Source organism: Ursus americanus, chromosome 8 (genome assembly GCF_024610735.1).
Source record: "Ursus americanus isolate L20-20 chromosome 8, mUrsAme1.1.p, whole genome shotgun sequence".
Lineage (NCBI taxonomy): Eukaryota > Metazoa > Chordata > Mammalia > Carnivora > Ursidae > Ursus > Ursus americanus.
Window position 1 is genome coordinate 74,069,225 of NC_142134.1, and position 24,121 is coordinate 74,093,345.

Below are 24,121 nucleotides of genomic sequence, written 5' to 3' on the forward strand. Positions count from 1 at the left end.
TGTCTGTTGGCCCTTGGACTCTAGCTGGGCCCCGGTGACCACTGATGCTGCTGCCAGCTTGTACAGGCTCTTTCCAGTCTCTGTGCACTGTCTTCAGGGTCCACTTCAGGTTTTGTCGGAGAGAACCTCAGCATCAGAAAGGATTAACGCAGCAGGTCCCAAACTCAGGACCATTTTACACTCTTAAAAATTATTGAGGATCCCAGAGAACTTTTGTTATGTGGATTATACCTGTTGACGTTTACCGCATAAGAAACTAAAACTGGGAAGGTTATAAGATACGTATTCATTCAATATAATTAACTCACAATAGGTTAACATAAATAACAGTTTTTTCATGAAAAATAGCAAATTTTCCCAAATGGCAAAATGTAGGAAGAAAAGTGACATGGTTTTACATTTTTGCAAATCGCTTTAAGTCTAGCGTAATAGAGAGCAACTGGTTACTCGTGGCTGTTTCTGTATTCAGTATGTTGCTGTTGTTATCTTGGTTGAAGTATATGAAGAAAATTCAGCATCATACTTCACATGGTTGGATTTTAATAGCCTTTTCAGATAATTTTGGGAAATCACATGGCCTCTGGAAAATTGCATTGTGTACTCATGAATTTAAAAGGTGAAGTATTAATAACATTTTAGTATTTTGATAATAGTTTGGACCTTGTGGAGCCCTTGATGGAAGATTTCAGGAGCCCCAGGTGTCCTTGGACCACACTTTGAGAACCACTGGCTTAGGGAACTAGAAATGAGAATTGTGACAATGGACAATTATTTCTGGTTTGTATTCTAGTCATTATTGTACCGTCTTTTCTGATCTGCACATTAACTAAGGGAAAAAGTAATAGGAACATTAGAGCATGTGACCAAACTTATGCCATTTCTTTTTTTTTTTTTTTCAGTGTTAAAATGTCCATGTAAGCCGCGTAGAGCAGTCAGGGTGATTTTGGTTACAAGTCACAGAAAACCCTACAAATGTTTATAGGAAATGTATTAGCTCACTGTCTTAGGCAATTTAGGCTGTTAGAGCAGAATTCCATAGACTGAGTGCTTAAGCACCAAATATTTATTTCCTTTGGTTCTGAAGGTCGGAGGTCCAAGTTCAGCGCACCAGTATGGTCGGGTTCTTAGTAAGGGCTCTCTTTTTGGTTATGTTCTTGTGTGTATACATGCAGAGAAAGATCTCCTTATTTCCATAAGGACACTAAACCCAGCACAGTGTCCCACCCTCACGATATTTAAACATCCCAAAGGCCCCACCTCCAAATGCTATCACAATTGGGGATTTAGGGTTTTGATATATGAATTTTGGGGGGACTCAAAACATCCAGTCCATAGTAGTATTCACAAAATTGCAAAGTTCAGGCAGAGCATGATCCAAGAACATGATGTCCCCAAAGACCTGTCTTGCAAAGACCCAATTTCTTCCCTTTCTCTCAGCCCCCAACAGAAGTAATTCCTTACTCATTTGTAAGCCTCTAGAGAAATATCTTTGTCCTGTCATTCCTGGCCAAAATCCCAAGACTTAACTCTGATTCAGCTTAGGTACCTTTGTCCACCCTAAACTAATGATTGTGGCCAGATGAATGTACTTGCTGGTTGAGTTTTAAGTAAATCAAGTGCTCTGTTCCTGGGGTGAGAGTAAAGTTGGTGTCCTGGAAACACTTCGTATCCCAGACCACAGTCTAAGCTCTTGGGGAAGGTGCTAGGAGAGCAACTACATGTTTACTACGTGATGACCTTGGCTTTTTAAATTATTCCCCCAACAAACATTAGAAATCGAGGTAGAGAATGCAGTCCCTGTCTGCGCTCAGGGAGTTTGCAGAAATAACGTGCCAATGAGGAAGGTGCTCTCTGTAATAAAGATATGTTCATGTCTGGTGGGGTCAGCCTTGCTGGGGAGGGCTTTGGGGAGGGCCTGGGTTTAAGCTGAACCAATCTCTCTCCCCTTTCATTATAGAAAGTAAGACACATAGAAGTGCTTAATAGTTTCCCACTTCTCATGATACCCACCTTAAATACAATTCTATATTTAAACAAAAGTGAAATCATAGTATTTATAGTGTTTTTTAATTTATTTTTTTTTTACTCGGTGTTACCATATACAGATTGACTTCATTTGTTTTAACAGCAGAAAGTAGTCTGTAACGCGTTTTCCCATTTGTTAGATCTTTAGTGGTCTCCAGTTTTTATAGTATTTACTATTATAAATAGAGCTGCAAGGAACTTTCATATGCATGTAGTTATGTGTTTCCCCAAGTATTTCCATAAAAGAATTGAAGTGCCAAAGAATATGTAAGTTTTGAATTTTCATAACACTTGTCACTCCCCTTAAGTTGGAGCCAAATATTGAAGGATGAGTAGGTATGCATTAGGTGGACAAGGCAAAGGGAAGGGCAGTTTGTAAGGAGTGGTGTGTATAATCCTCACCCAGGACTGTCTTGGGTGGTCAGGGCAGGGACCTTCCAAGGCAAAACCATCTGAAGGGGTGACCTTCAAAGTATGTGATCTCAAGAGCCTTAATTATCAAGCAGTCCTGGAAGACCACCCCAAGGCCTGAGAAGCCATTCATACTGACATGTTAAAACCTTAACGATGACTAATTTATCCAAAACCTAAATTTATCAGTTAAAACTTGTGTATATGTACTAAAGTATAAATAATTGGGTGCCTGGGTGGCTCAGTTGGTTAAGCGTCTGCCTTTGGCTCAGGTCATGATCCCAGGGTCCTGGGATCGAGCCCTACATCAGGCTTCTTGCACAGTGGGGAGTCTGCCTCTCCCTCTGCCTCTCCCCCTGCTCATGCTCTCGTGCTCTCTCTTTCTCTCTCAAATAAATAAATAAAATCTTTTTTTAAAAAGGTACAAATAATTAACATCCCATGTGTTAATTGTCAAGAAGGTAACATTTTTGGATTCTGAAGTCCTTTGTTCCCACAGTATATTCCAGATGACTTCACTGTGTTTAGGTACGATTCAATAAGAGATCTACTTACGTAAAAGGAAGTTGTTTAAAAGAAAAATGTGTGTTCTGTCATTGCTGAGTAGAAACAGTAGACCTTGTACTTCAAGTTTCCAGAGAATATAAATAGACCATTGCTGTTTGAAGGAATAGAATCTAACTTTTCACTTGATGGCATTATTTTTAAATGAACCAGTGTCACTTTGTAGCTGAACAGTACAGCAAAGGTCTACGTTTCTCCTAAGCTTCAGATCACCAAGAGTGTTAAATAGGTACAGGGGTTTAATGGACCACTGCCTTTACAAAAATGCAGGCAGCGTTAATGTCTGTTGTTTTTCTGGTGTAATGGCAGGCACAGGTTGTAGAAAATAAGTGGTCAGAATTTTATAGTTCACAAAGCCAGTTAGGGACATAGTCCTGCTTTACCTTAAAAAATTATAAATTTGTTTCTCTGTGGTTCAGAAACAATATTCAGTTTCCTTATTTCTCATTTTGTTTTTGAGCAGCTGAACTACGGAGGGAGCCTTTCTTGGTGAATGAGTCACTTGATAACGTAAGTCACCATAATGGTTTGGGTTTTGTTGTGGGGCTTGGTGTTTTGAGAGCGAATGGAAAGGGGGCGTCTAGCAAAGGGGTTGTCTGTGCATTCTTGAGGAGACAGGAGGCTATTTGTGGCGTGCTCTCCGCTCTAGTGCGACATAGCAGCTGAGATACTCAGGCCAACATGCAACTGTATCCACTAATGTCATGAATTTTAGTTGTTTCCCCCGAAAAAAAGGGGTCACTCTGAATTCAGCAGCACTGCACTCTAGTGGCTCCTTAGGCCAATATCTTGAAGCATTTCAGGAAACAGAAGAAGGCCCAGATACCTCAAACTAGGAAACTCACCTCGGAATTACTAATGAAATCCTTCAAAGAACTGTGAACTTTCTATTTTTTGTTATTGTAACAAGTTCGATAAGTGAATTACAACATCTGAAATTATCCTGGTGTTACAGACAAAAGATTTTATTTTGAGAACTAAAGTTCACTTTGGTTTCTGGAAAGCTTTTCTGAAGATACTAAACCGTGATTGCACGTATGCATATTCTTTCCCAGCTGTGGCTGTGCTTGAAAGAAGTTTTATGTTTTTCTTAATGCACAGGGGACCTGATACCTTATCAGGAGAGAACATTTTGTAAAATGCTTGCGAATTGCAAAGAGACACATTCGTTCCAATGTCCCGAGAGAACTCGGGGGAGCTCTGCGCACTGCCACACGTCAGAGGGCTATCCTCACCCCCTTTGAACATCCTGTTTTATAGCTAGAAACTCATACGCAGGCAGCTGAGTAAGAGGAAAGAGAAAAGCCCACTTAGTTTGGTTCGTATTTACCCTCCAAAAGGATTCCAGATGTGGAGCCAGTTCTCCTCCTCATCTCATTTACCTGAGGCCCCCAATATCACTGGCCTTTCCCCAGTCGGAGAGTATCACTGGCCTTTCCAAATATGCATGAAATTCTGTAGCTGGGATTTAGAATGTTGTTGGATATTCTGACTTTCCCTCAGTTAAAAAAATAAAATTACAGTCGACAAGATTTGCCAAAGAGAGATGATGACAGAATGACAGAATCCTTTAGCATTTTTGAGTAAAGAAAAAAAAAATCATGAGGGATCATTGGATGGGAAGAGAATTCATAGAATTCAGATTTTTTTTTTTTTTTTTTTTTTTTTTTTTACTTCTTACACTTTTGCCATAACCATTTTAAAGACAAGGAGAATAAAACACAGTAGGACGATAATTTGTTAAACCAAAACTTCTTCAAAAGGAAGATGCTCTGTGCTCTTCAGCTTCTGGGTGAAATTTAAAAGAGCACGTATTCCAGCCCATTTCCATATTCCCACAAACAACCAGGTTATGTCAGTTCTCTTATTTGTTTTTTCTGCCTTTAAGACTTTGGTGATATTATCCATAAATAACCTTTTCTGTGATATATTTAGGTCAAAAATTCGGGCTCAAGAGCAAATGAAGAAATTCATAGCAAATCTCCTAACAAAGAAGGTAAGTTAATGAATTTCATAGTATTAATGTTGGTATAATTGTAGTTCCTATTTGTTGAGTGCCTTCTATCCACCAGGCCCTATGCTAATTCACAAATTTTCTCTTACTTTGTTCATATCATTTGGTAGGTACTAACAGCATCACTTCTCTAGCTGGGGAAACCAAGGCTGGGAGAGGTCCAGGGCCTTGTTGAAGGCCCTGTAGCTTATAAGTGGTGCCTTGCCATAAATAGCTACTAGAACTTCACAGTGGACTTAATGCAATGTGAATACAAAATGTGTAGCTGCCTGAGGTTTGCACTGTAGGAGACATTCCGTGCTGAGCACTTGTGTTTACGTCTGACGGACAGTTTCCGTTCGCTAAAGCAGGTGTGTCACATTTATATGGGTCTCCTAGGAGTCGGGCCTCGTTCCTTGAAATCTGTGGAGGCTGCCAACTCCAGAGGGGTAATTCTCCTCTCAGACAGAACATAGACTGTTGTCGATACTTTATTCCAAGAGTGGGGAAAGAGGTCTTTTTATAATAATATATTATACCATATTTCAAACCAAAGTAAAGTAGGAGTAATTATAAACACTCATATACTCATCACCCAGTTTTGTCAGATCTTTAAAAATTTACTATATTTGCTTCATATGCTTTTTAAAAAAAAATGTTACAGATATAATTGAACTCACATACGCCTCGCTGATCCCAGTCTCTCTTATTCTGCTCCAAAGGGAACCACTATTCTGCAACTGCTGTATTTATTTACATAAAAAATATGTTGCCTGCTGTTGCATGCTTTAGGAAAAGGGTATCACATTAGACAAACTGTCTCCATCTTGTTTTTTCATTTGGCATTATGCTCTGAACGGTTGTCATGTTGACGTGTATAACTCTAGTTACTTTATTTCAGTTGCTGTTTAGTATTCCATTGCGTGAATATACCACGGTTACTCTGTGCTTCTGTTGGTGGACTTTTGGGTTTTTTGCAACTTTTCCCAGTTGCACAGAGTGCTGCCGTGCATGATCTTGTGCTTATGTCGTGTGCCTGGAACTTAGGTGTGGAATGGCTGAGCTGGTAGGCACCACTTCAGCTTTACCGAACGTGCCAGATTGTCCCCGGGTGGTGTACCAGTTGTGTCTCTACGCCTTCTCCTGTATTTGGTATTACCCGACTGGGGAACGTTTGCTCATCTGACAGCTATGGGGTAATACCTGCTTGGTTTCCTTGGATACGTCTTCACACTGTGTTGCTCCATGAACTAGAGGACCGTGGCTCTGAAGTCACTGTGTACGGTCCAGTGACCTCATGCCTCCATGAACCCATTTACTTACATTGTACGAACGGGAATCATGGAGCTTACCTGATTGCTATGAGGACCCCGTCGCAATGACTTACAAAGTGTCCTTCCCGCTGCCATGCACACTCCTAAAGTAAATATTGGAGTGAATAAATACTTAACTTTTTTTTCTTTTTTGTATTTATTAATCAGAGAGATGCAATGGCAGAAAAGACAACACAGAAGCCTTAAGAGATCACAGTGTTGAAGCAAATCCTAAAGAGGTGGGTTTTCATAAGAAACTCAAGTATTTCATGTTTTATGCGTAGCGCTTTGGGTGGTAACAAAGAAAGGCTTTACTTCTTTGTATGTGTTAAAAATTAAACGGGTCTCCATATCACTTTTATCTGTTTATGCTCTTGTGTAGGTAATTATTGGGATGTGTCCACATTGTACTGGCAGGAGGGGTAAATGTTATTTCTTACACTGCCTTTCCTCAGCTCTTTGCTGGGCCAATGAAAGAGGAGAAGAACACTACCAATTAATTTAGGACATGCCACTGATTATGAGACATAGCTTGACTTCAGAGATGGGAAAAAGAGAAATATTTTCTTAAAATGTATTTTAGAATGGTTGGAATACAGTGACTAACTGGAAACAGATTTTAATGTTTTGTATAGATTTACATTCAAATCCGAAAAAAAAGACTCAACCTTACAAAATAAGTCTCATCCAAATCTAGGGGCCAAAATTGTATTCTAGATTTTTTAAAAACTTATTTCAAAGACTAAAGCTAATAAAATGTGCTGTCATTTCAGTAGATTTGGTTCCGGATTCTATTGACTTTAATATATAGTCATTCTTGATTCCAGGTTGAAGAAGGAGAAAGGCAGATGCCTAAAAGAAAAAGAAAGAGGCATTATCCCTCTTCAGAAGATGAACTGGGTATTTAGAATATATGTTCCTTTTTCAGACATCTTTGAAGATCATATTATTTTTACATCCACAATATTAGGCCAATATCATAGAACATTTTTAAGAGGAGTAATTGCTTCCTTGTACAATTCTGGAGTCCAGTTTGTATCCAGACTGGCTTGACACCTCCAGGGTTTTTGCTGAACTTGATTTAGAAACTACATTGTAACCTGCAGGTGAGCCAACCCTGGAACTCACACAATACCGAGCTCCCCCCGTAACCTACCTGTGCCTAGGACCCAGCCAGGTACCACCGAACTCCTGATTTTATGTCATAAACAGACACCCCACAGAGCTAGTGAAGCACGTTAGTAAAGGTTCATGTAATAGTCCTTCCGTGGTTCATACTGTTGATTTTCCCATGATCTATAACAGCGCCGTCCAGCAGAACTTGCCACAGTGATGGAAATACTCTACACTTGTTCTGTGTAGTGCAGTAGCCACTAGCCACGTGTGACTCTTGAGCAACTGAATGTGGTCGGTGTGAATGAAAGACTGGATTTATAATTGCATTCAGTTTTAATTTAAATTTCAACAGCCACATGTAGCTAACAGCTGCCATATCAGATGGTGTAGACTTATACATTGATACCTGACGTGGAATACAGTCGTAATGAATATTTATTCAGTAATATGTGAGAAAGAATGGATAAATACTTTCATTTTTTCGTTGGGAGTATGTAATTATTTTTTAATTCTCGAGTTCATATTTTAGGTACTATTGATGTTATTTTACACACATTCATAGTAACTATGTGAGTTAGGCATTATCACCATTTTATAAATAAAGAAATTAAGATTCGGCAAGATTGTGACTTTATTCTCACCAAGTAAATCTGATTCCTGAGCCCATGGTCTCAATCACTAAGCTGTACCTTCTATGTGGTAACTCATGCAGGGAGTTAAAAGTATCTCTGGGAACTCTGTATGCCTAAAGCCCTTTCCATAGAACCTGCTGGTTTCTTGGTGTCAGCTAAGCGTTTGTGGATTTTTTGTTGTGTTTTGTTTTGTTTTGTCTTGCCAGGGCCACAGGCAGTGTTCAGTGCTTAAATCACATGACATAAATACATTTAGAATAACTTTTGGCTTCATTGTATCACAAGACTAAAAAAGAAGTCTTAAACTGTCTTAAAATAGAACTGTGCATTTCATTTTTCATTTAGCTTTTATTCCTTTGTGATTCTGTCCAAACTGATTTACAGATGATAATCCAGATGTCCTAGATTCCAAAATAGAAACAGCACAGAGGCAGTGTTCTGAAACTGAACCACAAGATACAAAGGTATTCTTTCCACGTATTAATTTTAAGTTTTGGGGGTAACCTAATTGCATCACTGTGAACACTTATTATAACATTCTTTTTCATTCTAGTATTCTTTTTACTTTACGTATCTTTATAATCACTTTATTATAAAAAGTGTATTTTTTACAGTCCTGCAAAAAAAACCCTAATATTGCACTTTATAATTTTAAACTGTAAAATCACAGTTTATGTATAACTATTACTCAGGTTTCTGTTCAGTGATGTCATTGACTTCAGGCTTCTAGGTGCTTCCTTCCAAAGTGTCCGATGCTTTACCGCAGGTGTGCTTGCACCAAAACACTGAAACATAGTGATATGTATCACTTGAAAGTTTTAGTACCCTGCCTTCTCTCTCCTTTACTTCCTGCCCCTAAAATATAAGTAGTCCAGTCCAAGGATTGGCCTCTCACTGCCTTTTTTTATACGGTCTTGTTTTCATCGGATGACTCAGGGAGGTGGCTCAGAAATTTTTATTTCTGCTCCTGCTCTCTGGGCCCACATCTCTCCATTTCCTGGTAGATACCTCTTCTTCAGCACGCTTCCATTTCTGAGACTTGGTGCTGCTCATTGTCTATTCCAAACTAGTTCCATCTCCTTTTTCTCTCTTTCCCTAATTTATTTTTTTCTACCATGTTCCAAAAGTATTTAAGTCAGCTTATAAAAATATATGCAGTTGAATTCTAGCTTGCTAAAAACCAGTTCAGAGTCTCTGTTTTCCACCAGTGACTGATGAACTAAATAAAAAGTAGTAAAAGAATTTTAACAGCCAAAGAGAGAGTCATGTATCGTCATGAATTTCAATTGGTTGTGGTGAAGGAAAGAAACAGGATTTTAACCCCATCCTTCCCCCTGCCCTATCTAGAACAAGAATCCTGAGACAGTACTCCTAAATTTGGAGAGAGGCAGCAATATTGAAGGGGTCTCTTTTTATTTTCCCTTCAACTTCATGTAAGTTTTTTAATGCTGAATTTAAGTAGAATATACAAATCATTTTCACTAAAAAAAAATCAAATCTAGATAACGTTTTCAGTGTTTATAAGACAGAATTCTAATTTTATATTTTAATTTGTGTGGGTTTGTTTTTGTTTTTACGTATATATTAGTATTACAGTACAACATTTTGATACTTCATGCTGAAAACTGTTTTGCAACTCAGAGTGAATGATTCAGCTGTTGAGAGATCATTGCTCTAAATCAGCCCAGCTGAATACCCCAAAATTCTCTTAGGCACTTTCCCCCTTTATCGCTTCCCCCTAATCCCCTCCTCCACCACCCAATAAAGAAAAGAAATCTGTTGCAAATTCCTATCAGTTCCTTCTTTGGAGTTTCTCTCAAAAAGATAAAATCCAGGATGAGGGAGGAAAAGACTGATTCTGTTTTGCAGGGAAAAGAATAATGCCCTTGTCGCTTTATGGTTGAGCTTTATCTCATGCTGTTCTGCCTTCAGAATTTGTTTCTCCTTGTATAGCCTCACTAACTGCAAAAAATAGTTAACTTTTTAAAAATTCTGCAACAAACTTATAAAAAGCAGTTACAAATCTGTTTTTGAAATAGAAAGGAAAACTTTGGGGAGGACAAGTGGAGGCAGGGTTAAGAAGCTTCTTCTGTCGTTCCACTTCTCCACAGGAGGAGAACGCTGGAGATTTGGAAGAACTACCTAAAACAAGTTCTAAGACAAACAGCACTGCTGCAAGGGCCATGGACGAGAAAGGTGAGTAATATACGGACTTAGATAAATTGTTTTGAGACGAGACTCCTCTCTCACCAGGCTTCACGGCCTAAACCACGGCTGACTCGTTTGCCCTCCCTCGAGAATACACATCCTATTCACAGGGCTTGGGAATCATTTTGAATTTGGATCTTAACTCAATCCAGAGTGTGCTTCTTATCAGTTAGCCCGACTCCCACTTGGTAACTTCGGTGGTGTAGGCCTGTGGATGGCGCGTGTGTGCATATGTGACTGGGGCCGTGCAGGCCACCTGGGCCAGTGTGGCGGCCATGCGGCCGACTGTGGTCCCCGGCCCTGAACCGAGCTCTGCTGTCTCTGCAGACGAATACAGCGGCGAAGCGGCTGGCGAAAAGATGGAGCAGAATGACGATGACAACATTAAATCTCAAGAGGTAGGGGATGTCTTTCGTTTCTTCCTATTCAGATATTTTAAGTACTAACGACAAAATGTGTTAAATGCTATTACCTAAAGTTTTTGTCAAGTGCTTTTGAAGTACATGTTTTTAGTGCAGTGGGACACCCTTTCGTACTGTGCATTTTATCAGTGTCAGTTTGATTAATTTTGGTCTCTCCATTTTCATTTCATCCAAACATTCGTATGAGACCTAGTTCTGTCAAGACGCATGGGATCAGCCCAGAGCTGTACCTCAGTGTTTAAGTCACGTTCCTGTCCTGGCAGTAGGGCACGGCCAAGCCAGGCAAGTGTTTAGGTCAGAGAACGGGGCGGCTAAGCCCTGGCGTCTGGACAGGACGAAATGGGAGCAGCACAGCGGGGTGTGCAGAAGGCCTACAGCGGGTGCCCAGTGGGACCCAGTTTCGTGAGGCCCAGTGGGGGATTCCTGGGAGGCTGCAGGAGCAGGCCAGCCTCTAGCCCTGCCCCCTCCCTGCCTCGGGATTTGCAGGGAGCCCAGTGGGGGCTGGAATCCACTGGCCTGAGACAGGCCCATAAATCAAGGGAAACAACCTATACACCAGGCACACCTAGATAACCATTACCAAGTTTACCTGTCTGATACCTTTTTCTTTTTCAGATTTTATTTAAATTCAAGTTAACGTTTAGTGTATTATTAGTTTCAGAGATAGAATTTAGTGATTCATCAGTTGCATACAACACCCAGCACTCATTCCATCAAGCGCCCTCCTTAATGCCCATCCCCCAGTTACCCCATCCCCCCACCCTCCCCCACAACCCTCAGTTTGTTCCCTAGAGTTAAGCATCTCTTCTGGTTTGCCTCCCTCTCTGTTTTTATCTTATTTTTCCTTCCCTTCCCCTGTGTTCATCAGTTTTGTTTCTTAAATTCTACCCAGTACAACTTCTTAATAGTTCTTTTTGTCACTTCACACTTCTGTATGAGAAGTTAAGCAGTCTCCTTTATTTTTCATAAGGGATAACATTTGGTCACAAGCGACTAGGACTAAATCCAAATTTAAATGTACATGCATACCGATGGCAGAAGTCAGAGCGGACACGAAGTACTCACTTCCGTTACCTTGTCATCTCTCATTCCTCACTACCGCGTAGATTCATAATACAGTTCTCAGTGTTCATCAGGTGACGGAATGCATGGCGAGAAATGAAGCACCGGTGTCATGTATTTTTTTAAGTGACAGAGTTGGGATCCGAGACCTCTGAGGAGGGAACTCTAAATCTCATGTTAAAAATTTTTATTGCCTTTTTTTTTTTTTCCTTTCCCCCTTAGGAAGATCAGCCAGTAATTATTAAAAGGAAAAGAGGAAGACCTCGTAAACACCCCTTAGAAACAGCATTGAAAACAAGTAGGTATTTGTTGTGTTTTTAGTTCACATGCAAGACCTTTTCAGGGGCGCCTGGCTGGCTCAGTCAGTAGAGAGTGGATGTCTTGATCTAGAGCCGTGAGTTCAAGCTCCATGTTGGGTTTGGGGCCAACTTTTAAAAAAAGACATTTTCAAACTGATTTGTAAGTGAGATTTTTATTTTTTATTTTTTAGAAGAAGACTGCAAAACAGATACTGGCATTGTCACTGTAAGTAATTGTAACAGATGAGAACTCTGGGAGTATTTGCCCTTGACCTGGATTATTTTCCACTACTTTATTTTTTTAAATATTTGAAAAGCATGAAAAGAATCCCTTAAATAAAACACTGAATAACCATTTAAGTAATATTTTAATTACTGATGTCTTTACATAAACAGACTATTCTGCAGTCTGATCCCATCCTCACTTGTGAGTTTGCTTTTATAAAAATTATATAAGGACTTGCCTTCTGGTGGTCATCCTTGATTAATATAGAAAATAGTTGTTTTATACGGTTTTTAGATAATGGCTTCTTTATGGAAACCTCCAGTATGTCTCACCTCTTACTACTCTCTGTGGAGTTCCTTTCATAATAAAATGTACATTGATTTCAATGCAGGAAAATCCTCAGTGACACTTTATCTTTGTAAACATTCTTTGTCTTTGGCCCTGAAGTGTATAGTCAACAAAATCACTGTATCGAGACTTCATTGCATGAGTTTCAGTGACAGCATTATCAGAAGGTCAGACGTATGTCCAGTGTCCTACCAAAAGCAAATGAGGTTCCAGCCTCAGCTCTGCCCCTTACTTCCAGAGCTGTGACACTGGGCTGATCATGTGACCCTCCTGAGACTCCTATTTCCTCGGACATGGAGCAGCATAACAATACCTGTAGTACCCATCTCGGTAGAATTATTACGAGACAGCAAAACCAAAGCGCCATAGGCGAACGCATTTGCCAGCCTGTAAGACGGTGTGGGGAATATAAACAGTGGCCCGGCCACATCACCTCGCTTGCTCCTCTCTCAGCATCACGGCGGGGTGGCTGGGAAGAGGTGCGCGGCAGCCCTAATTCTCCTGTGGAGAGACATGTGTTCAGAAGTGGGACATCCATATTCGCTTGGTATTCTCAATCAGGGGCAAAAAATAGGTTCCATATACTCTGCCTACATAATAAAGGTCCTAAACCTGCCTTGGAGAACGAATGACTTTCTTGGTGATGATGACTAACTGCTAAATTCAGTTTTTTGTTGGTTTAAATTTAGGTAGAACAGTCTCCACCTGGCGGCAAACCCAAATTAACACAGACAGGTGTGTACCTAGAGCATTGCTCTGCGTGGGGTGTAAGGAAGGGGAAGGGGCAGCTGGCTACTGGGGAAGGTTTTAGACTTTCATTGTTTCTCAATGAAGTGGGTTAAAACCGTTGTCCTTGTAGCCGTGGGAGACCACAGCTATTGGCTTTTCTTGTGATCTGAGCCCGTCTTGGTTTTGGAAGCCTCCAGAGAGGAGGGTGAAGGCAACAAAAAGTAAAATAGGGACGACGCTGCTGTGTCCAAATCATAATTTACTGGATATGTTTAAGGGAGAAGGAGACCAGCCTGGGAACTAGGCACTCTTACCGGGAAGACGGGAATTTACTCAAGAGCCTATTGTTCTCAGGAGAATTTTGAAAGCAGCCTGTGTAGCTTCCAAAGCCAGAGTGCAAGAGATAAAACTGTTTCAGTTATTCTTGTCCTCATTCCAAGGAGAAAAATACTCCAAAATGTTGACAATGATTGGCTCTGGGTGGTGGGATAATGGGAACATTCCATATTGTTACCATTGCCTGAATTTTCCAGCATTTTTACAATGTGTATATAATAATTTCATGGTTAAAAATATTTTTACAGAAAAACAACAATACCAGGGCGCCTGTAGCTCAGTTGGTTAAGCATCTGACTCTTGATTTGGGCTCAGGCCATGATCTCAGGGTCATGAGATCGAGCCCCGTGTCAGGCTCTACATTCAGCAGGGAATCCATTTGAGATTCTTCCTCCCTCTCCGTCTGCCCCTGCCCCCCCCTCCCCACAAGTGCTCTCTCTTACTCTCAAATAAAATCTTAAAAAAAAAACGCACACGTTCTTTTGGTGGGTTTTAAAGGATTGGCGTAGGCAAAAAAGATGACTGGGACAACTGTTTGGGATAAAATAAATGGCTGGTTAGATCAGAAAAGTACATATTCTATCAAGGTAAAGCAAATATGTAATTTAGAAACCTTTCCACATAGTTAACTGTGTGTGATCTTGTGATTGTATTTCAGTTTTTCTTGTCTCTCAGAAAATTAAGGTTGATTTATTATTTTTTTTTTACAAGGGGAGATTCTGCCTATGATCGGTTTTTAGCCAGTTTTTATTCATAATTTTATCATATTTTGAATCCATACGACAGGAAACCTTTATAATTTGAATGCCCTTTAAGGACTCTAATTTGAGCTGTGTGATTATGTTTTGGGGTTTGGCAGCGATTTTCCAAGTCTGGGTAATGATGACCAGTTACGACAGGCTTCTTCACTGTCGGCCTCCTCGGTGTAACTCTTCCGTCTACATCAGTGTACTGAACTTGCAGAAAGGGTGATACGTGGACCTTGCCACCAGTGAGAAGTACCTTTGGGTTGTCGAGTGTCTAGGAAGCATCCCCATAACTTTTACTTCAAATAGTGCATTGAAGTAAACTTCATTTTTTTCCCTTGTCAGAAAACTGTAACATCTACAGAAAGCAAATATATAAAGAATAGGCCTACACAACCTAAAATAGGCTTAAATATGTACTTTTCTAATTGCTCTGATGTAACTGTTTTTAGTCAAGAGAACTCCAGCTATCGCACTACTTATTAGTTCTGTGACTGAACACATTACTTAAATCAGGTTACTTGAGTCTCGTTTTTCCTAACTACCAAATGGGGGTCGTAACAGAGAGGGAGCTACGTTGAGAGCTCAGTGAGATGTGTAATCCAGATCTGCGTGTCCTGGTGTGGTTTGAGGGCTCCCCAAATGTCCCTTTCCTCCTCCCTTTCTGGGTACAGAGCATTTGATCTGAAAGGGACCCTACAGGTGGTCTAACCCAGGTCTTTATCTTACAGATGAAAAACTGAGGCTTGAGGAATTTAAGTAATTTTTCCAGATCGCATAGGTTATTTGTGACAAGTCTGAAGTGCAAATTTGGAGGCCCTGACTTGCATTCGAATGTACTTTCTTTCTTTCTTTTTTTTTTTTTTTTTTTAAGATTTTATTTATTTATTTGACAGAGAGAGAGACAGACAGTGAGAGAGGGACTACAAGCAGGGGGAGTGGGAGAGGAAGAAGCAGGCTCCCAGCAGAGCAGGGAGCCCGATGCGGGGCTCAATCCCACAACCCCGGGATCACGCCCTGAGCCGAAGGCAGACCTTTAACGACTAAGCCACCCAGGCACCCCTCGAATGTACTTTCCGCTAGGTGTTCTGACTCGAACTTTGCTTGCCTGATAAAAAAATAATGATAAATTGTAAGAGTGCATTAATCAGCACTGGTACGTTCAGAGATAACAAGCCAGACTGTTGAAAGTTAATTTTACACTAAGAGAGTGTTAATGCAGAGATTTTCCTTTTCTTAGATGAGTCCAATAAAGAAACCAGTACCCAACAAGAAAGAAGTGTAAGCAACGTAAGTCTCCATGTTCTTGTCAAGGTGTGTCCTTTAGGGATCAACTTAGTAAATGTTCAGCTAACCACCCCTTCCACTTTAATTTTATTGCTTCTAGGATGATAGTGAAGAAAAAACAGTAGCAAGTGTGCGTCGGAGAGGAAGAAAGCCCAAGCGTTCGCTCACTCTGTCAGATGATGCTGGTATGTTTCTGGCACATTCTTAATTGCGGGGTCTTATCATTTCAAAATCACCTTTTTAAGAGTTTTTCTCTGGATGAGGAGAAATCCAGTGGGGCACAGCTAGTATTAATATTACATAAATATGTGTGAAATGGCTCTAATCCCATGTCAGAAATGGTACATCCCAGATGCTTTTCTGAGTACATGTGAATTTTTCATGAATGTTGGCTGTGAACTGCCTAAGTAAACTATCCCAAATGTGTTTGAGATTAAGTTAAACAGTCGTGAATTGCAAGTGCTGGAACAAAAGGAAATGGAAAACCACTTCTTCTGCCTCCAAGTCCCTAATACCCTACGTTCTAAACTCCATGACTCTCCTTTGGAAGTGTCTTGGGGAATTGTACAGTCCAGGTGTTACCCTTCTATTTGAACAGAATCTTCAGAGCCAGAAAGAAAACGCCAGAAATCAGTTTCTGAAGCCACTGAGGACAAGAAGGACCAGGAGTCTGAGGAGGAAGAGGAAGAGGAGGAAGAGGAGGAGCCCTCGGGAGCCACTACGAGGTCCACCACCAGATCAGAGGCTCAGAGGTAACGGGGCAGCAGAGAGCTTCCAGAGGTCTCCACCAGCTTCTCCATCAGACAGCAGCTTTGGCTTTCATGGGATTCTCTTTTCATTGACTCCCTCATGCTGCAGCCTAAGCCATTTCCTTCTGTTTTATCTTCAGCAGAGAGCACATGCACTTAGCCCTCGGACGCGGCAGTTCTTCTTGGAGAAACCCACCTTCCGTCTTAAACTGTTGTCGAGGGTCACATCAGAGTCTTTGCCAGGTTCTAAATGCCTGTTTGGTGGGACCCATACAGTTCCTGTACAGATACTTACCGAGCCTCAGGACGTGTCTCAGATACCATGCCGGGCCTGTGGGTGAAAGCAGACCCTGTGTATAACACGGTCCCTGCAGGCAGCACGCTCAGCTCCATGCGAGAGAGAAGGCAGGCGTGCCCATCACCGTCGTAGGACGCGTGTGATTCCACAGTGGAATAGGCTGACCATGTGAAATGGCCCATATGCAACCATTTTTTACTAACATAACTTAATTTCATGTTGCCCAGAGTTTATTCTCCCAAACCCCAGTATAGCCAGAAGCCCCTGGAAAAAAGAGTGCCATGGTCAAATGAGTTTGGGGAATGCCGGTGAATTCCTTCTCCTTCCTAAGTCACAGCGCACGTTAAAATGTTAAGGGCTCGGCATCGTCCTAAAGGAAAGAAATCTGTCTAACTCTGGACAAACATCACTTGCCAGTTACACCCCCACCCGCACCCATTAACATCAGTCAACGTTCTTTTTCCCACTGCGCATTCTGAGCCCTGTCGCATCCGTTTACGGTTTATTAACTTACTAGAGCAAGAATATTTTCCATTTTCAAGGGGATTCGCAGGCTATTAATTTGGTATCGTCTTGTGTCATTTCATTAGCCAACATTAATCAAACAGTTCAGGGACATTTATTTCGAGAGTATCACTTCCTATGCCCGTCACCACAGTGTAACAGTAATAATGTCCTGTGTTCATATAAAGACTTAAAATCAGCCTATTTCTGTTCACTTCAGACTTGCCCATTAGTAGCCATCCATACCACGGTTTGGTTTCTCAAAGACTCAGATTTTAGAGCCACGAGACTTTAAGAGCTCCCACGGCTGAAGGTAAGGTGGTGGTCTCGTATTTGTTTTTAGATGGAACAACTCAGATAAATAGAAGAGACAGAATCAAGTTTCCTGCTCATGGGAGAGGGTCGGGCTCTGGAGCGCCCCACCCCGCCACCCCCACCTCCTTAAACACTCACGCAAAGATCGTCCGGGACAGTAGGGCCCCACCTCAGACAGTTTTGTAGGCCTTCTTGGTTGCTGTCTTGGAGTGAGTGTCTAAAAGTAGTGGTCAGGTTTGCCTTTTAAAATTCATTCTCTGAAAACAAATCTTATTTGACTTAGGATTCTAGAATCACCTAGACTGTCAGCGCTCTTCCTTAATGTGCCTTAAGAACTTTTGATTGACAAATGGATCCTTTTCTCTTAGTTTAGATTCCGGGGCATCAGTCGATTGGTTCTCAGGCTCTGGCATCTTCCTCAGTGCAGATTCTTGGGGTCAGCTGGGGTCTTCATGGGTCAGTGCTGCTAACCCATCAGCGCCTCCCTGTCTGCACAGCAGCTCCCCTGCAAAGGCCTTTCTGCTTGCGGGCTTCTTGGGGACAGGGAAGCCTCCTCCTCGGTGTTCTCGTCCTTGTGTCCGGTGGAAGCTGGCCTCCCTGAGCGTCTGCTCGTGTTTTAGTTCTGCTCTTGGGCTTTTCTTCAGCATTTCCCTGAACATTGGAGGGCAGCTTCCAGGCTTCTCTTATTTTGATCCCTCTCCTCATCCTGTTTGCTCTCCAGAATTTATCTGCTCTCCTCTCTAAGGATAGCATGGACTGGTGAACTCAGAACAGGCTTGCCCCACCTTATCCTGGGGGGACGTGCTTCGGTGCGCGCCCAGTCTCCGTTCCCTCGGCTGGACCCGCACACCGGCTCAGCCAGTCCTTTCTCTTGCAGTCTGGCTGGCGCACCTGCTCTTCCGTTCCCTGGTCCCGGTGCGGTTTCCTGCGTGGACCCGTCGCGGGGCCTGACCAGCCAGCCTTGTGGCCTGTACTGTCTTGTACCGTCTCGGCCCCTTATTCTACTCTGGGGAGCGCTTTAGGGATTGTCCTCTTGTCGGCCGGTGTATTTTTTATCATCACGGAGTCGTCTGTCTCTAAATCGTGACAAGATGCCCCGCACAGTAAAAGCAGAGGCACCGTCATATGCGGGCAGTTAGATGTGGGTGCCATCAGACCTGCTTTGTACCAACCGTCCAGAAAACCTGCCATTTTCTGCTTTTCATCCCTGTTCTTTGGCTCGCCCGTGAAGAGCGTCGTCCTTTCTGTGGAGGCCCCAGGCCTGGCATGCTCAGTGTGCGGCTGCCCGATGTCTCTGTCATCTGTTTCAGAAAGCATCGTGGCAAGCCTTCTGCACGTGCAGCGTCCGCACTTGGCAGCCCAGAAACCGTTTCTGCTAGAAATCGCCAAATATTAGCAAAGGAGAAGTTCTCTACCAGTGAAAAAGGTAGTAAATCTCCCCCAGTAGGAAGGTAAGTCCCTGCTTACACTTGAAATCATTTTTAATCCCCAGAGACTATTTTTGGTACAGTAACGTTTTCTTCCCAAGTTCCTTTAAAATTTTTCTCTTGCCAAATAACTGTCTTTTGGGATCATCAGTTTCCCAAATGGAAACCCACTCCAGAAGGCATTGGAGGGGCTGCAGAAGGCGCTTCGCCACAGACTTGCCCTCGGGCTCTGGGAGCCCTGCACACCGACTCCCGGCCGCCAGCACCAAAGACGAGGCGTGTTTCTTCCTGAGTGGTCGCAGGTCCAAGTACTTGGCCAAACCAGCACAGCATGGCCAGTCGCGTCACAGCCCAGAGTCGCTTCGGTTTTAGCCAGAGTTTTGAGAGGTGATGGGGTGACTGGTAAACAGCCGCTTCCGGCCCAGCCCCTGGCCGGCTCCCACCATCCGCAGCCGCGTTCATCCTACCGCTTCCCACAGGCTGCGCTCAGCCCTCCTTTGCGGCCTTGGCTTGTGCTGGTCCTTGAGCGCCCTTGCCGCCGGCCGCCAGCAGGCCAGGCACTGCCATCCGTCACACTCCGTCCTCAGGAGGCCCCGCTGCTTCAGTTCCTCTCTGTCCTTCTCGCGGCACGTCCAGCCGGCTGTGCACAGGGTGGCGGTGTATGCCCTCTCTGAACTCTAAGCTGCGTCCTTGAGATGCGGGTCTTGTACTTTCTGTACATGATAGCATCAGCAGATAAAAAGACTTCACAGGGTACAAAAGCCGTTGTGACATCTCTTACAACAGTCGATCTTCCCAGCATACGGGTAGTGCATGTGTGTGCTCCATCCCCGTCTTCTAGAAGGGGAAGCACACTGAAGTGCCAGGCATCTTTCATATGGATTCTCCCATTTAATTCTCATTAAGGGAAATGTAGTATTTATCCTTATTTCATAAGTGAAGGAAGGAATCTCAGGAAGGTCTGGTCCATATTTCTCAAAATGGAATTGCGGAGCAGTCGGGGAAGGTCGGCGCTAAGATTCTGCGTCTATAGGTCTGGGTAGGACCTGAGAGTCTGCATGTCTAATAGCTCCCGGGGGGTGCTGCTGCCGCTGGTCACAGACCACATGTTGGGTGACCCCCCGAGCTCACACGGCCCGGAGGAAGCTGCCGTCCCCTGCTACGCGGCATGTGGCACAGCGCTGGCGTGCCCGCTGCTCGGCGAGGAGGTGTTCATTCAGCGGCCAGTGGCTTTCCCGACACGGCCTGAAACGGGAGATCGGCAGACACTGCTCTCCAGCCCCTCTGCGCACATGCAGATTTGCTGACGCTGCGTCCTGTACAGCAGTCTGTGACTCAGTCCGAGTTTATTCACTTGTGCTGCCAAAAGAGCAATAAGCGAGACCGGTCTTTCTATCAGTGCAGCCCCATTGGTCTGTCTCCTGCAAGTTTGATTTTCCAGGCCTTGTCCTTCATGGATAGAACTGTGGCTGCTTGCTGACATGTGTCTTTGTGCAAGGTGCTGGGGAGAGGAAGAGGAGTAAGACCTAGCAGCTGCCCCAGAGAAGCACCCTAGTCGGGGAGACGTGTGTCCGTGACTTGCACGCCTTTCTGGCACCGCCCACATGAAAACTCTGTTTCGCAGTATATTTGCGGAGTGCTCACGTTCTGCCGCTATCACTGCAACAAAATTCTCATGATCCAAATTTAATAGAAGTAATACCAGTGGTATTTTCTGTTGTGGTCTATTTGCGTGTTGTTTTAAAATAACGACTGCAGCCTACAGTTGGGAAAACCAGCAGGCTCATCACAGTGGTAAGCACTCTGGTGAAGACAACGTGCCGCGGGATTTCCAGAGAGCAGCTTGCTCCGTGATGAGGAAGGCTTTCCAGAAGGACTTGCTTTGGAACTGGGGCTTAACGACAAGGACATGTGCTGGGTGGGAGGTGTGGGGTGATTCTCTAAAAACTCACGTGCCAAAGCATGGAAATGTGAAAGAATGTCCTGTGTTTGGCAGTGGCCATACTTTGGCAGGACCGTAGCCCAGGCTGGAGCAGAAGTCAGGGCAAATTATAAAGGACTTCGTGAATTCTCGGGACGACTTTATCCTGAAAGCCTCAGGTAGTCAAGAGGATTATACGTGTAGCAGATAAACAGGACAGTGACTTGATTCATTGGGGTTTCCAACAGATAATTGTGGCAGATGGGAGAGCGGGGATAGGCTGGTGGCAGGGAGGTTGGCCAGAATGCTGCTCTGAAATTCCCGTGCCTTTTCTAGCATTGCCGGCTCTCCTCCGTAACATTGTCCCATGAGACGTGATCAGGCACCACCTGGACATTGTCCACGGTCCTGCTGTGCTCCTGCTGGTCACCTCACCTTGGGACAGCACGTGGAGGACTGGCTGTTGATTGTTTTGTAGATAAAAGGACTAGGACCCAGAGAAGAAGGTAGATTTGACCCAGGCCGGCACCGGGAGTGTGACCGAGCTGGAACGGGGGGAGCACAGGCCTCCGAGCTCCTCCTCTCGTGCCGTTTGGGTGTGAGCTGGTCAGCAGATGACCCGTTAGCACAGTTCTTCTAGAGTCTCCTCTTCCTATATAAATGTGACCCAGGTTTTCTCTTCCTGGCTCTCAAGTGCAAAAACCTTCCCTGTTTTAAAGAACTCCCAAATTATCGAAGCCACTCCTTTCAGCTCTCACCGCTGCCCTGACTTTTGTTTTACTGCAGATCAAAGGCCCAGCTCTCCCCTTCTAGCAAACGCAAGAGGGAAGCCAGCCCCCCCGGAGCCCGAACCAGAGGCCAGCAGAGGGTGGAAGAAGCCCCTTCGAAGAAGGCCAAGCGGTAATCCTGGCCTCCGCCGCCCCTGGCTTGTCGGGGACATAGCCGAGAGAAGAGAATCAAGCCTCGGGGCCATAGGCTTTTTTTTTTAACCAGGGAAAGGACATGCATGTGCTCTAAGTTCCTAGGTGCAAGCTTTTTCTTGTTCTGTTTTCAACAGCTTTATAAACTATTGTTCATAGAAGATAGTATGTACATTTATTTCAGATAAAGGAAAATAAGTTTACTTTGTATCTGAACTCAAAACAAAGTAGTTGTATATTTTAACATTTGAAATTGGGATTTCCCGATGTGACACATCACTAATGCAAACCCTTCCAGCCCATCAGACATCAGGCTGCCTACTGGTAATCCGTGTACAGTATATAAACATGTAAAAATAGGTTGTATTTTACTCTATGTATGATGCTAATCAATGAACACTTTATTTATTTTACAGAGAAAACTTATCTGTGAACTTTACTATATATCTGTTTATTTTATTTTATTATTTTTTTTTATATAAAAAAAAGGGTTTTAAATGCTATGCAGTCATTAGTAGAAATGTTTTAGGATCCTGCCTGCCTTGTTACTCTCTGAATATGATCTGGCAGGAAATACAGAATCTTCTCGCATGTATCCAAGTGAAGTAGTTAAGCTCAAGAAAGGGTCTGCATTGCTTCTCCGCTCACACTTGTGACTGTTTTAAGAATGTAACTTGTTTTTAGATTATGCTCGCATCTGTGCCTTGACTTCCAGCCCCAGTGGCGTGAGAGGTTCTGGTTCAGGTAGAGTTGCGTCCTGTCACCTGCAGCAAACATGCCTCTGTCGCTGTTCATTCCTCCCGTCTGTGCTCTTCCGAGGCTCTGCCCATTCTCTTCCCATGTTGTCCTTTTCAGTGAAGGGAAGTGCATCGAGATTAGGTCACTCCTGTCTTTCGAGCTTCAGGATTTTATGTTGTTTTATACGCGATTATTTCAGGATAGAAACTGGCTTTATTGCCAGATTCTTTTTTAAACATGTTTTAACTCCCATATGAACAAACTGTCCAACTTAAGTTTTTCATAAAATTAAATTTTTCTTAAGATCAAATTTGTCTCTAGCAATGACATGATGAGTTGCCAAATAATTGAGATTATTTTAAAACGTTTTGTTCATATTGTTTTATAATTAAAATTTACATTCAGTGTGTGTGAATTTTTTTTGACTCTTAATGTAAGGTGGATATTTCTGTCATTTTACATGGTTTCTTACAAGATTTTATATATAAATTATAAAATGTTTCCAAAACTTGAGTGGTAAGAATTTTTTTTCTGTATTTTAAATTTTCTTCCTGTGGGAACCATTTCTTCTCTCCAAATACTTGGTCTTAGAGATGTTCCATTTTCACGGTCAAATACGAGTCCGCGATGGCCTCTTGGTAGAATTGAATGTTGGACCTGGAAGGGACCTCGGAGACAAGGAACAAGGTGAATTTAACCAAAGCCCAAAAAGCTGAAGTGATTTTTCTTAAGGTTTGTCAGGAGAAGCCAGTGTAGGTCCCCAGGCTCCAAAGTCCTTGACCAACAACGTCTGCACTGTGAGTTTTAGATTGGCTCGCCGGAAGTGCATACGTGAAGCTGTGTTCTCAGCATGAAAGCAGCGTGTTCAGTTCAGTTACGCCTGCTCTGGGCATGACCTCACGGGGACTAAGCAGTTGGGTTGTGAGGAAATGCTGCCTCTTAATAAAGCTGGAACTAAATATTGACGCTGGAATATGGAATTTTCTGGCGGGAACTCAACTAGACCGTTCGGCTTCCAGTTGTCCTGAAACCCAGGTAGGAAGGAGATGGCGTCCCGGGGGCACGGGAACTACCACAGTTCTTGGTCATCATGGTAACTTGGTCCTGCTAGTATTCAGTGGAAGGAAGGAGGTTGGGAATGCCCCACCTTCCACAGTGCACACGACGGCCCTTGCCTCCACAGAAACATCGATGTCAATGTCCACAGCTTCCCCCTGCAGACACCCAGACACTCCCAGACATAGCCACACTTGCCACTGCCCGGTCTCAGCTCACTGCTCCTCCATGAACAACCCAAACAACAGCACATGTGCTTTCGCCCTCGTGGACCTGGGACAGGGCTGGGATAAGCCGGCAAGAGTGCCCCTGATCGCAAGTGGGGGGCTAATTCCTCTTCGGCTGAAGCTGGTAGCCCACAACCACAGTCCTTCCCTCCCTCCTTCGGGCCTCTCCACAATACATCCCTCGGCCACCGATGCCACCGCCACCCGCTCGACTTCTTAAAGACTAGAGCCTGCTAACTACGGCTTATC

At 43.3% G+C, this 24,121-nt stretch overlaps 1 protein-coding gene across 3 annotated transcripts in view; it reads left to right on the top strand.

Moving 5' to 3' along the window:
- The window catches only part of BOD1L1 (biorientation of chromosomes in cell division 1 like 1), a 53,008-nt gene extending 29,942 nt beyond the window's left edge, over positions 1-23,066 (top strand). Inside the window, exons 13-27 of one of the 3 annotated variants that reach the window (XM_087864271.1) lie at positions 3,464-3,510; positions 4,936-4,996; positions 6,475-6,545; positions 7,134-7,206; positions 8,439-8,518; positions 10,166-10,250; positions 10,590-10,660; positions 11,969-12,044; positions 12,237-12,271; positions 13,309-13,354; positions 15,671-15,720; positions 15,818-15,902; positions 16,316-16,469; positions 18,894-19,034; positions 21,718-23,066. In XM_087864271.1, coding sequence (XP_087720397.1) covers positions 3,464-3,510; positions 4,936-4,996; positions 6,475-6,545; positions 7,134-7,206; positions 8,439-8,518; positions 10,166-10,250; positions 10,590-10,660; positions 11,969-12,044; positions 12,237-12,271; positions 13,309-13,354; positions 15,671-15,720; positions 15,818-15,902; positions 16,316-16,469; positions 18,894-19,034; positions 21,718-21,835 — 1,193 coding nt within the window. In that variant the 3' untranslated portion in view covers positions 21,836-23,066. Of the gene's footprint in view, positions 1-3,463; positions 3,511-4,935; positions 4,997-6,474; positions 6,546-7,133; positions 7,207-8,438; positions 8,519-9,401; positions 9,488-10,165; positions 10,251-10,589; positions 10,661-11,968; positions 12,045-12,236; positions 12,272-13,308; positions 13,355-15,670; positions 15,721-15,817; positions 15,903-16,315; positions 16,470-18,893; positions 19,035-21,717 lie in introns of those variants that run through there. The other 2 variants (XM_045771321.2, XR_015725591.1) reach the window with 2 other exon arrangements.
- Positions 23,067-24,121: the final 1,055 nt, after the last annotated feature.